The sequence below is a fragment of the Anarhichas minor genome, unplaced genomic scaffold (assembly GCF_050575085.1).
Source record: "Anarhichas minor isolate MPS153535 unplaced genomic scaffold, ASM5057508v1 ptg000074l, whole genome shotgun sequence".
NCBI classification, from domain to species: Eukaryota; Metazoa; Chordata; class Actinopteri; order Perciformes; family Anarhichadidae; genus Anarhichas; species Anarhichas minor.
In genome coordinates this window covers 5,311,084-5,324,597 of record NW_027466520.1, presented here as the reverse complement: position 1 = coordinate 5,324,597, position 13,514 = coordinate 5,311,084, and the positions used below count along the sequence as shown (strand labels likewise).

At 39.3% G+C, this 13,514-nt stretch overlaps 3 protein-coding genes and 1 non-coding gene across 5 annotated transcripts; 1 reads left to right on the top strand and 3 right to left on the bottom strand.

Annotated features, from left to right (window-relative positions):
- Window positions 1-5,341: 5,341 nt before the first annotated feature.
- On the bottom strand, window positions 5,342-7,350 carry gimap4 (GTPase IMAP family member 4). 2 transcript variants are annotated; one of them, XM_076080533.1, is made up of 3 exons: window positions 7,193-7,350; window positions 5,867-6,640; window positions 5,342-5,721 (listed from the first exon to the last, which is right to left on the bottom strand). In XM_076080533.1, exons 1-3 carry the CDS (start codon window positions 7,221-7,223, stop codon window positions 5,717-5,719), a joined length of 810 nt encoding a protein of 269 aa, XP_075936648.1. In that variant the 5' UTR covers window positions 7,224-7,350; the 3' UTR covers window positions 5,342-5,716. The 2 variants fall into 2 exon arrangements, with proteins under 2 accessions (XP_075936648.1, XP_075936647.1); XM_076080532.1 differs by lacking the exon at window positions 5,342-5,721 and having other exon boundaries at window positions 5,859-6,640.
- A 573-nt stretch (window positions 7,351-7,923) lies between these two features.
- Window positions 7,924-11,610, bottom strand: chmp4c (charged multivesicular body protein 4C). The gene is made up of 5 exons (XM_076080731.1): window positions 9,860-11,610; window positions 9,190-9,367; window positions 8,953-9,061; window positions 8,687-8,813; window positions 7,924-8,378 (listed from the first exon to the last, which is right to left on the bottom strand). The coding sequence occupies exons 1-5, from the start codon at window positions 10,080-10,082 to the stop codon at window positions 8,317-8,319; spliced, it is 699 nt and encodes a 232-aa protein (XP_075936846.1). The 5' UTR covers window positions 10,083-11,610; the 3' UTR covers window positions 7,924-8,316.
- On the top strand, window positions 10,455-13,053 carry zfand1 (zinc finger, AN1-type domain 1). The gene is made up of 8 exons (XM_076080730.1): window positions 10,455-10,555; window positions 11,095-11,137; window positions 11,397-11,436; window positions 11,569-11,696; window positions 11,892-11,983; window positions 12,179-12,297; window positions 12,394-12,549; window positions 12,829-13,053. Exons 1-8 carry the CDS (start codon window positions 10,501-10,503, stop codon window positions 13,003-13,005), a joined length of 810 nt encoding a protein of 269 aa, XP_075936845.1. The 5' UTR covers window positions 10,455-10,500; the 3' UTR covers window positions 13,006-13,053.
- A 160-nt stretch (window positions 13,054-13,213) lies between these two features.
- Window positions 13,214-13,286, bottom strand: trnar-ccg (transfer RNA arginine (anticodon CCG)). The gene has a single exon. It is a non-coding gene; the product is annotated as a tRNA-Arg (tRNA).
- Window positions 13,287-13,514: the final 228 nt, after the last annotated feature.

The following is a 13,514-nucleotide window of genomic DNA, read 5'->3' as shown; positions in this document are numbered from 1 at the left end:
CTACCCAAAAGTAAAGTGTGTTTGGCTAACTAGCTTACATCCTACTAGCTAGCAATTGAGCTTACTTCCAAGACCAAGAGGTGCGACATTAGCTAGCGTTAATAACTGAGCAGCGTTACATTACATTGTGGAGTTTAAAAGTTAAAAAGTTCACTGCTAAAGTTAGCACTGCGTGGAGGCCAGCCTGGAAGCTATTAGAGTTTAGGCTAGCGTTAGCAGCTCCGCCCTGACTCCTGCTACAAATTACTCGAGATAGCTAGCTAGCTATAGCTAACCATCGGTTTCCATACAAAATAATTAGCCGAGATATTTGAAGAGATAGTTTACAAACACTTGAAGGTATTTCCTGAACCCCCAAAGAATCTTTGAAATATATATGAAATATATGGATAAAAAAATATTCCTGAATATTCAAAATTTGTAAGACAATTGCACCTGTTTTCCCGATTCAACACAAAGATGTTAACCGCTAGCTTAGCCTGCCGACTAACGTTACCTGGATTAAAAACAGAGTTGCAATTTGGGAAACTGGTTAAACATAAGCTTTTATCTTGCAGTGGACGAAACATTGTCTCATCCAGATGGCTAGAAGATTGTTTGATAATTCTGAAAACACTGTCAAGGCGGCGGTAAGTGTTTTTAAACCAACTTCTGGGTTTTTCAAAGATCGCTGGTTAACTTGTGACGTTAACTTGTGACGTTAACTTGTAGCGTTATGGCTTGTATGCTAACACAATTGTGTCTGCCTAAGGCAGTGTTAACCTGGAGTCTTTTATTGTTAAGCTACATCATGTATGTAGCCGTCATGTGCATTTTAAAGACCGCTTTTACAAAATTCTTAATCGTTAGCTTAATTAGTTAGCTTAATTACAGCTAATTAGCTAGCCTAATTACAGCTAACGATATAATGGAGAGTCTGGAACGGTCCATTGCTTAGCAACGTATTGTTTTAATAAAATAATAAATCAATTTGATGGTAAATCTGCTTCTTATATACAGTCTATGTAAATCTGCCACATTATCATTGTAAACATAGGTTTGAGAAGGGAAAGTTTAACTGGAGTAGCACCAGTTATTAAGGGGGCGGGGTTTAGCCAACTGCTGACAAATACATTTCATCCTCCAAATACACTGACTCACCCAAAGATGCACACAAGATTAATGCACAAATACCAAATCAAGGACTCACTGGCTGTTTAAAACCCTCACGTAGACCTTTCTTTACGACCCTCTCTGAGATCTAATGTGGTCTCGGTGAGAGTTCAAACCCTCTTTCATGACTCCTCGTAACTCCTTTCAGCATCGGTGTTTAAAAAGCATAACGTTTAACAGGCTTTTTCATGCATACAGATACTTCCTCTAATGTTGGTAACATTGACCCCTGCGTAGAAATGCTCCTTGCGAGCGTGCTTGGCACATCTGCTTGTGTTCACTGCCACAAAAAATTGTGTTTGGATTGCTCCACTTGTTTAAGCGGTAGCTGTAGTGAGAGAAGTACTCTGCATTTAATGCGGTTGGAAGGTGGTTTCTTTTATTTAATCTTTAAAAAAAACAAAACACATGAGTAAACGTGTGAGGAATTTGATTAAACTGTGTTTATCGCATCTGCTTGTGTTCACGGCCACCTGAAACTGCAAGTGTTTTTATATTCACCGTCAGAGGAAGTGGCCTGCGGTCGGATTCATTTGTGTTCAACACTTTGATGATGGAAACAGCAAAAGTCTTCACTTGCTTCACTGGACTTGACTAATTACTCTAATTCCCACTTTCCTAACAATGTTATTTTAGATGACGAATAGCAGCATAGTGATGTTGTTGAGATATGTTACTGACTTATGGGGTTGGCCCACAGGCCCGATCGTCAGAGCTAAATATAAAGAAACAAGAACTGTGACCTTGTTTTATCTTATCATGACACACAATGAGGCTCAAAATCACACAGTATCATAGCTCGCTGTCTGTAATTTCTGTAACTGTTGTTTTGATTACATTTGAAATAATAAACAATGTTGTTAAAAACAAACACCCCCTCTCCATAGTGCTATTGTAGCCTGCACCCGTTGCTGTGTATAATGTCTTGTTTTTCATTTAAGTGTACATTCGGTTATATTTCCACAGCGCTATAGGAGAGAAGGAGCTAATTTAATATACAACCACTTCCACGGTTCCATTAATCAGTATTTGTGTGCATATGCATTCAAAGCAGCAGCGGAGAACTTGACATCCATTGTTCTGCCACCATAATTAATTTAATAAATGCATGCCAAGAAATTAAAATAAGATCTTGCTGATTAATTTGGAGGAAATCCAGTTTTTGACTGTCAATAATCATTCTGCAAGTCAATCACTTGAGCGTGAAATCTCCCTGCAGCTTCATGAAGCATTCAGTTTAAAGAGCATTATTGTATACTTTATATCATCTATATCTATATCTCAGAGAGCATCCCAGTGAAACATGCTGTCTGGTTTATGTTGAAGAGAAACAAAGAAATCTGTTATACTATTATTTTAGACAGATTTGCATTGTAATCTTTTAAGTGAGCGCTTAGATCATGAACAGAAATCAATATTTAGATAGAAAATACATTTTCTGTGGCTAAATTTGGCTTGTACAGTAACTTTCAAAACGACGCACTTACTATTGTTTTGCCCGTGACTCCTTTGCCTATATTTTTCAGTTTATGGCCCACGATGAAAATAGTTCGACCACCCCTGTCACAGACCGTGCAGGAGCACAAAGGACAACAAGAGAATTAAACTTCTATAATGTTCCGCACCAGAGCAATAACTGCAGGACAGAGTCGAGGAGTAATGAAGCGTGCTACATAAAGACAAGCGCTGCACATTTTGCCTCTAAACAATAAGTGGGTGTTAATTGTTGCGACACCCAGCTATTACTTTCCCCAAATCCAGTTTATCAATATATTGTAGACGAGGTCATAACTGCTGCTGTTGTAAACGTGTCCCGTCGTCTCTGTGACCTGGTGTTTTACTGCCATCTAGTGGTCGAACCACAGAACACAACTGCTGTCCATAAAGGAACTAAAACAAGATGAATCCTTTTCTTCTAAAGTATTACATCACAGAAACATATCTACTACTTTGTGATAGCAGCTTATTTCCTGTCTCTTTACACAACAAGACTATCTATGTCTCTTTATATGCAGGCTACTTATTATAATAGTTTTTAATCTTTAGAGCTGAGACAATTAGTGGAGTGATCAGTTAGTTTTAAAGGCTGATTAATAGTTTTTCCAAGAGGAAATGCCAAATATTCTTTGGTTCCAGCTCTATAAATGTGAGGATTTACTGCTTCTATTTGTCATATATGATGATACATTTAATATCTTTTGGTTTTGGACTGACGGTCGCATAAAACAGGACATAAACATTACATTTTGTTCTCCACATTTCATTAACTGAACTATCCATCCATAATGAAGTTGAAGCCTTAGTAAGCTTTATAGCTGTCTCTTCTATTCAAGCCAATAGTTCTAAAGTTGATGGCCTGTAGTTACAGCCGAGGCATTCAAATTCACCTCAAACCGATCATTCGGAAATGAAAGAGGCACATTTACCTGTAAATGTTTCAAGGAACAGGCCCCAGAGTTGGATCAAAATATACATTTATTTGAGCTTAGTAGAACAACACAGAGCATTTCTAAGAAGCAAACCTACTGCAAATAGTGTGGGCCAATAAGACATATAATAATAAGACAATAAGTCTACAGAAGTTACAGCAAAAGCAGTCGCCTCCGTTACCTTCATTAATTGCTTAAGAGTAACCCGATTCACATGCTGGACTTTGAAAGTAACTCAACACCATTACAAACACTGCTACAGAGGTGGCTTGTATTAGGTTGCGTGCCCCAATAGCAGTTTTTGTACACGTCTGCTATATCCTGACCTTATTTTGTGTCCAATCATCCTTTATATATATTTTTATTAAATAAATTCTGCTGTGTTCTGATTAGTGGTTCCATGTTGCTTTTGAAAACATGCTAATTATCATTTAATCAAATACAGTATGCCCCACACCTGTAGCAGTGTTAAAGTACTTTTTCAAGACGTGTTTTTGTCAAACCGCTAAATATAATAAAACTTTTAAAAAATCAGAGAATGAGTTTAGGCACTAGTGTACATTCGGTCTACAGCGGACCTCTTTCCTGTATCATATTTCAGCACTTAGTGTCAACAAACACGTCAGTATTATCACACGTCATGTCTGAGTATACAGCATTGGATTTGCTCTCTACTCTCTACTAAGTAAAAACACATTCATGCAAAAGGCTGACAGCTTCTTTAAGGAACAGTATCTACAGCTTCCCCGTAATAAAAGGCTTTGAGTCAGTTGGCCATCGGGGCCTTGCTGGTTTCCTATTCGATTGTCCCGTCACACCTACATTTCACCAGGGTTGGTTGACTAAAACTAAATCAACAGGGTTAAACTGGCAGTTGGTAACTGTGTATATGTGAACTGATCTGCAGCAGAGGGATACGTTCAAGGCATCGAATCACGACTGTGTTCACCTGTGTATGGTCAGATGGTGGTGTAACACTACCCGATTCATCTGGTGGTCATTACAGTGAGCTATCAAGGGCCTATAAAAAACACAGTTACACGCGTCCTCAGAAGATTTGAGGGTCTGTCCAGAGCAGCTGACTCCGCTGTCCAATAATAGTACACCACAACAAAGAGTTGGAGAGTCTTGCTTACTGCTTGTGTAGCCGACTGAAAGCAACAGACTACAGCAGGTTTCACCGAGATTATTGTTTTTCGACAAACATAAACCTTGCCTGCTGTTTTTTTTTCTTGTAAACAGAGTTATGTTTACATTCAAACACTACCCTTAAAGAGTAAGTTAACAGCAGCAGTGTTTGGGCGTCCTAAGGTTGACACTTGTTTTCTCTATTAGCTCATTGTTTAGTCTGTCAAAATCTTAAAAAAATACCAATTACAGTCTCCTAAAGCCCAAAAAGATGATTTTAAATTGCTTATTTAGTCCAACAGACACTATGAAACCCAAAGATATTTACTGTTTACTTTCAGAAAATCAACAAAGCCGCGAGAATTTCCCTTTTCTGATTTAAAAAAAGAATTTAAACAATTAATCGGTTATTATAATAGTTCGCTCTTTGTGTCCAGGCATCCTTTCCTGAAATATATCCCTCTGCCACAGTGATATAAACGTGACAGAACCATTTAATCAATAACTAATGTGCTTTATAACTGTACACTGAGAGAGTAATAAACATCGCAGCACGAGAAAAAGCATTTACAGTTTGGTCACAACAAATGGGAATCGCCAAAAGAAAAACAAATTCCCTCAACAGTCATCGGTAGAATATTAGTAACAGTTTATTAGTGCAGTTCTGCCGTTGGTATTCGCCAAGACTTTAAAGAGTTTACACATTGGGTTTAAAATTGATGACGGCCAGACGTGTAACAGTTTGTGCTTCCTTGTTTTGGATTAGATTAAATCCCTCCCATCACACAAGAACATCTTTAAAACTGAAGGACTAAAGGAAACATAAATCATGAAGCATGAAAACATATGTGGCAAAGGCCTCTCGTGTCATCACAGTGAGAATCATAAAGAACACAAGTAAAATACACAGATTTAAAAAAATAAATAAGTCACTGGTTTGTACAGTCAGTAAAATTTCAGTTACCCTTTTCCTTCTTGTGGTTGTGGTTGAGCGGGTCCATCATGTTTTAATCTACAATAAAACACAGTGCATTATTAACAGGGCTGTTTTAGAGGCTAATGATCTTTAACTGTTATCTTGAAATAAAAAAAGAAAGAAACTAATTTTTAGGCTCCAGTTTGACTTTCTTGGAAGCCGAAATGTGTGCATCACTCACTGGAAAGCGGCTCCACCTCCGTGGTTTTGGACAAACTCAGCACAGAGTTCTGTTTGGGCCGTGCCCCCAGCTCCCGTCCCTCTCGAGCTGGATTCTGGTTCTCATCCAGAGGTTTCTTCTCCTCCTTCTCCACCTCCTCTGGGTCGTAGTAGCCCCCCTCCTCTGCCACCATCTTCTCCACCTTCTCCAGCAAACGCTCCACCTGGGGATGCTCCCCGAACATGCAGTTATTAATGACAAAGTACCTTCGCTTGCACTTCTCCAGCACCCACTGCAGCTCCTTGCCCTCCCTGCGAATGTACCTCTCGATGGAAATGGTCCTCAACACCTCGGCCCAGGTGAAGACCACGATCGTGTGCTTCCACACGCGCTCGCCAAAGAGGCTCACGTGCTCCTCGATGCGAGCGCGATCCACCTCTGTGAACATGCCGACGGGGATGGCGAGCAGGAAGACGTGTGGACCCGGAGGGCAAAGAGTCGCCCCCCTCACGAGCTCCTCCTTGTAGGAGGGCGGCGTGTCCTGGGCCGAGAACCAGCCCGGAGTGTCCACCACGGTCAGCTGCCGCCCCAGCACCTCCGTCTGCCTCTTCACACAGAACTCGGATGCCCGCTCCAAGCGGAACTCCTCTCGGCCTATGATGGTGTTTCCGGTCAGGCTCTTCCCGGGCCACCTCCAGCCCAGCACCACCAGGCGAACTTCAGGCAGGCGGTTAGCCACCTTGGCTGCAGCGGCGGCCCTTTTGGCCTCCTCCTCTGGTCCAGGAGCATCCGTGGCTGTGGTCATTAAATGTATACATTTCAGTATTGATAAAAGTTGCTATTGTCTTGTGAATAGTTTACATACAAGGTTATTTGTGTTGTCAATTAATTACATAAATTAATTGTGATTTAAGACTACCTAAACAATCAATTGATCATCTGATAGTTTAGCCATGATATTTTATAAAATAATTCCTTAATTGATTAATAATTTAGTTCAACCTAATGTATGTGCTTTGTAGTGTTTTTTGTCTACCACATAAAACTCATAATACAACATACTACAAGAAGACAACAAACAATAACATTACTTTTTAAATATTTCATGTATAAAATATGGTATTAACACAATAACTGTGTAATAACACACGGAAGTACGTGGAATATGTCTTTCTTCGTCGTGACATATCGCGTGTTGAAACGTGTCACATTCCGGTTTAACGCTAATGTTTAGCCTGCAAACAGTTTGCTAACTTGGCGCTAATTTTAATAGCCACGGAAACTTCAACATTTGTTTGACAACTGACGCCAACGTTACAGTTATAGACCGTAAAGTCACCGGCTCACCTTCCGTCTGAAGTTGTTTAGTCTCCTCCATACTCTGTCTTAACCCTGATTCAGGTTTTTTCAGGTATTGCTAGTCTTTGGGCGTCTATAGTTCGCCGTACGGAGGACTTCCTTGTACCTGCTTACAGAAGTGTTAAGCTAACCGGCGTGAGAAGGTTACATCTTTCAAAATAAAAGCTTTCCGGATGTAAGATAACGACAATAAAAGTGTAATTTTACAATGTAAATACACATGAATATCAAGTGAACTGAAATGTCTTAACAAGTCCAATACTCACCATAAATAACGTAAATATGGTTTACGTTATTTATGGTATACTTATATAGATATATTATGTTCTGGCCAAATCATTCACAAAACTATAACTCTGTTTGAAAAATCTTTGCACTACTGTTTAGTTAGTTAATTTAACTTTGCACTATTGTTTAGTTAGTTGATTTAACATTATTCTATTTCATTGTATATATTTATACTCAATATTTTTATTTTGACTCTGTTACTTTGATTGCTTACCTGTATCATAATGCTGCTGTAGCGAACACATTTCACCTTGCGGGATTAATTAATAAAACTATCTATCTATTATTTATTACAAAGAATATATAAGTCCACATTGACCAATATGTGTAGGTTTATTTTTGTAATCCAAACAAATATAATTTCCAAGCCACTGTAAATAAAGTAGACAAATATTATGAGACAATAGGGTACTGATTATTTTATTGAACGTTAATGCAAGTAAGAAACCAATATATTTACAGCATTCATGCAAAATTAGACTTTATTTACAGCCAATACAGTTCTTATTAGGCATTGTCTTCTATGAGTTAAAAACATCAGTCATATCCACATCTTCATTAGGGCTATGAAAGTAGTGCATTATGTACAGGCAAAGTAAGAATGATCAATGTAAAGACAGGAAAATACAGTTTGTTGATTTCTACACTTCAAGATGTTTTATTTCTCGATAAATATAACCTGTAAAGTGACATGACAAGTCGATAGACAGAAAGCTTATTTTTAAAATAATATAATGTTCTTCATTTTCCCTAAAAATCTTCAAAAATATTAAAGCTTACACAAGAGAGAGCTGGCGAAGTACATTCAGGCTACTTTAATGTACTTAAGTTGCCCATGATGCCAGCATACGCATGTCGTCATCATCTTCAACCCTTTTCTTGGTTGCTGTAAAAAGAAAGAAACGGTCAACAATGAATGTGATAGAATTATAAATTATAAGAATATCTTAAAATCGTTGATTCTGTCTGACCAACAGTCAAAAAAACCTTAACGTATTAAGTTTTAATCCCTATGCAAAAAAGCAGCAAATGTTTCTATGTCATCAGTATCGGCCACATGCTTGAAAATGAACAGTGGCAGTTTAATTCTAAAATACATATTTGGTGATAACATTGTGAACGTGGCTTGTACACTGTGAAATGCGTAATGTCTCGGCTGTAGTAATTTGCCGTCCAACATAGCGTTGCACTTACTTGCGCGGTGACTGGGCTTTGCTGACGGCAGTTTGGAGCTGGGCACGCTGGGTAGTCCGCCCATACTCTTCATGCTGTCCTCAAGCTCCTCCTGTTCCAGCTCTTCCAGCTCTGCCAGCAACTCATCCTAAAAAAAACACACACAGGAGTGTTGTCAGGTGCATTTTTGTAAAAGTTTAGCAGGCGTCACACTGAAAGTACAATGCATATTAGGAGAGTGAATGCTATGAATGTTGATTTTGATGGAGGGACTATAAGGTATTAACCTCGTCGTATGTCTCGCCAAAAGGTCCGGAGATTGCATCGCTGATCTCTCGGGCCACGTCCTGTTGCTCTGTGATATCCTGCATCATATCGTCTATCTTGTCAATGTCCCTGGTGTTAAGAGAAGAGAGAGATAAAAGGGTTTAGATTACACATGATTAATTCCACTTTCATTTAAATGATGTGTGTTGCTCAATACCAAAATACAACCATGCCAGGACTTTAATGGACCATCTTACATGTTTTCGTGGACCTTCTTCATGGCCTTGGCAGCAAAGCCCATGTTCTTCAGGACCTCGGTGTTGGTGTGTGAGTTCTCCAAAGCTTCCCTCTGAAACTCGATGGTAGAGAGCGTGCCATCGATCTGCGTGAGCTGCTGCTCCAAGCGCTTCTTCCTCTTCAGGGCCTGCAGGGCAGCTGATAAAACAAATACCGTATGATTCTTTGTCATAACTTCACACCTTTGCTCTGGTTCGTTGAGATACAAACGATACCAAGGTTCCTCCCTTTGTCTATTTTTAGTTTTGCCTTTGTTTATTTTTGAGCTGATTCAACTGAGAAAAACACAGTGAACACTGTAGGTTTCTTGCACAGGGAGATACACTTATACAGTCTATTAATAAAATGAAATTCCTTTTAGTTTATCTGTCACTTGTTACAAACCTGTTATACTTGCTGAACAAAAACAAATCACTGTCAGCCAATGATCTTATTGGGAAATATGTGTAGCCATGGCGTTGGGGACCTTGTTGTTCCTAACCTCTTTTTTAATACTTGTAAAAAGTTTTACTGCGATATGTCCCTTAAACATTGTTAAAGTTTTACAATAGGCTGCTCAATAGCTGGAGCACATAATAAAAGGCAGTGTCAAAGAAAAACAGGTGCACGGATATAGGTTTAAAATCATACCTCGCTTGTTTTTAGTGCCATTCTTCTTGGCGATCATGATTTCCTGCTCTATCCTCTTCTCCAGGTAGTCTTGTTTCTTCGTCAGCATTTCTTCTGTTTCCCGGAGTTTGTGAATGGCCTCTTGGGGAGAAGGTCCTCCCCGCGACCGGTGGTGTTTGGACTTCGAGGAGCTCGACGAGCTCGAGCTGGAGACCCCCTTGAATAATTTCGCGATTTTGCTCATTTTGTTTTAGCTGTAAACTGTGAAGGTATACTGAAGTGCACACGAGCTCTCCCAGCCTCTCTAAGTCCTACTTCACAATGTTTTACGGGCGGTTGTGTTCCGAGCAGATTTTCCAGCTCAACGGCTTTGTGCTTTCAATTCAAACCAGCCAGTGAACGCACCTTTAGTTTCACCACACCTTTCACCATTACCTGAGTGACGTAGTGACACCTGACGCCCTCCACTTTTTCACTCTGGTAGTAAAAAAAAATAAAAAAATAAACGTATTACTAAACCTGCATCCCAATTTAATCTAAAAGTAAATACTGTCCCACAAAATAAAAATGTTAATTAATATGACCATAGTGAAAACTCAGTCACGTGGTGTCACTGCTGGGGTCAGAGTTCGTGTTGACATCCGCATACTAGCGGCTATCTAATGGCTGAAATAGACATTGGGAAGCATTGTCAGATCGATTCCTGCAGTCAGAACGGTCCGTGTCCTCTCCATATGAATACCAAAAAGCAAATATGTTGACGTGTGATATTCTTCTGCCGTATGTGTTTATAGGAAACACACCGAGCGGCTCTTTAGCTTGGTTAGCCTGTCAGCTAGCTAGCTGGCTAGCTTTATTATTATATGGCTGTTAGCAACTGTTAGCTCGCTACGGTAGCTAGCAAGCTAACCGCAACTAAACCGTTTTAATCATGGTTGGACACCAGTTTTCAGTTATTATATAGAATAAAAGGCTTGTATATAAAACGGTTTATTGCGAAGAGATTGTGTTGAGCTCTCAAGTAACTTTATTGTATTTACTAGTGATAGTTTCTGCCTGATTCAAATGAATCAGCATCACTGTACAGCAGCTACAATCCACTATCTACCACCATTACTCTCAGACCTCTCCCCAATATCTCGTACCTAATAGACAGACTTTGACAGAGTTGGCTATGAAGTTTCTGCGTTATGAAGTTTGTTTTTGAGTTCAGCTCTGAGACTAACTACATTTTGTTCTCCTCATTCTTCCTTTAGATTTCCTGCCATTTGTCTGTGAGCTCTGCAGTGGTGTTTTCTGGTAAGAATTCAACATATCCCAAGAAATGTCCAAAGTTAGAGGAAGCATTCATACCTTACTCTAAGTGATAAAATAGTTATTCCACATTGACTAAAAACTCAACTTCAAGAAAGACAATATTCTACTACCTGCATAATTACTAGTAACTTCAACCCTATATAAGCTGATTTTGATACATATTTTGGTCACAAATCTTTAACAACCAAATCTATGCCATCCTCATCAAAAATGTGTGTTTCATATTGTTTGTTTTTTACAGCCTTGATCACAGAAGCAGAGAGGCCCATTCATGTTCAGCGGTACACCGTGTTTCTGATTACATACTCTAAATGTCCTTTGATAAGATTACTACAGGAACATTTGTTCCTCTGTTCCTTAGTTACTTAGATACTGGCTGGGTTGTTTTTAATATTTCTTTTGACTTTTTCCAGGAGCCAGTGAAAAGGGTTTCCCAGACTGTGGGAGGCAGCACAAGTTATCCATGCTCATTTCAAGACTGCAAAGGGAAAGAACTGTTGCCGGTAATATGTCCGCAGTGTGAAAAACATTTCTGTTTGGCGTAAGTTTACAGTTACTTCTCTTTTCATTTAACCTTTTTTATAAAACAACATGACGTGTGTTGATCCTAGCTCATATACTTCATACAGAAGCAGTCAAAGGAAAGGGGTTACTACATTATGTACAGCATATCTCTATTTTATCAATGAAACCGGTAAACTGAAGGGTTCATATTTCTCTTGTTCTTGCCTTATAGCCATCGTCATCAAGATGATCACAAGTGTGAGAAGCTGGAGGTCCAAAAGCCTCGAATGGCAGCCACCAAAGAGCTGGTGCAAAAGATTATTGGTTAGTTACGATGTCGTACCGTCACTGGTAGTTGCCATCTTGACAACATTTCTTCTGTGATTCCTTATTTGTCCACATGGGATCAGTATTAAACAAAATGCTCTCGTCTTTGTCATAACTAATGTACATCTGTTTGTATTCCTCAACCTACTGACATTTGGATTGTGTTTGTATTTCTGTCTTGTGGCGACTCAGAGTCCAAGGACACATCTAAAAGTAAAGGATGCAGAGGAGCAAAGAGCAGTGCAACTGCAGCCAAGGTAGCATTAATGAAACTGAAGCTGCATGCTGCAGGAGTCAAGGGGCTGCCACAGGTACAATGCTAGCTGTCTCGATTCCTTTCATTAATCGTAGTTTGATAATATGTTTATTACTTTATCCAACTGACTACTACTTGTTTTGCTTTTCAGACAGAGAGAACCTATTTTCAGGTTTATCTTCCTAAAGAATCCAAAGACTCCAGCCAACCCATGTTCTTCTGTTCCAAATGGAGTGTGGGGAAAGTGGTGGATTATGCAGCCTCTTTAGGGAGCCTCAAGAACAACAATAATATACTGACAGCTAAGGTAACATCGCAAGCGTAGAGTCAACTGAAGCTGGGTTAACCAGTTTTTACCAAACAGCCGTAAGCATGACGGCTAAAGTTTATAGTTGTAGTTTATAGCCAATAAGGTACGAAAGAACAAAGGAATTCCATATTTTGCTAAACTTAGAAGCCATGTTTTCTTCCATGTGTAATTCATTTTAAAACATACTTTATTATATTCCTGAAACAAGAAGCATAGCATAATGTTTATTTGTTGAATAACACTTTAACAGCGTGCCTCTCTGCTCTCCATTTGTAGAAGCTGCGGTTATGTCATCCTCAGACAGGTGAGGCTCTGCAGATGGACGACACTCTGCTCTTGCTGCTGGCTCACCAAGTAACTCCCCTGTACAATGGGGGTAATGTGATCTTAGAGTACCTGGACAATGAGTGCACAGGCCTGGACAATGTTTCTGACTATATCAGTCAGACTTGACAAACCAATGACTGTTTGGTGATTTCTGTCAATAAAATGTTAAAATTATGAAGTTGTGGTGATTATTTGCATGTGTAACGTGACAGTTAATGTGTATTACATGGTTTTGTTGAGCAAGTATTTTTTTATCAGATGTGTAAGTAAGTAAGTGACAACACTAATTATCAGTCAAGGATGTATCTTTAGGGTATATAAATACATTAAATTACGACCCAGGTGGGACTTGAACCCACAATCCCCAGCTCCGGAGGCTGATGCCTTATCCATTAGGCCACTGGGCCGATAAACATTCGTAAAAGCATGCTTTAATAACCGTTTTATTGGTGCCTATTTATTATTGTGCGCAATATAGCAGTTTCCGCTAGTCTGCTATTTACTTTATGGATGTCATCTCTTCAGATCAGCTGCTTGAGCCTACACTAAGACTTCATTGAAACCAGTCAGCACATTTCGTGCAATTTAGTTCAGTGCAGGCCGTTTTACGATACAATAATAAAAGTAAGAGATAC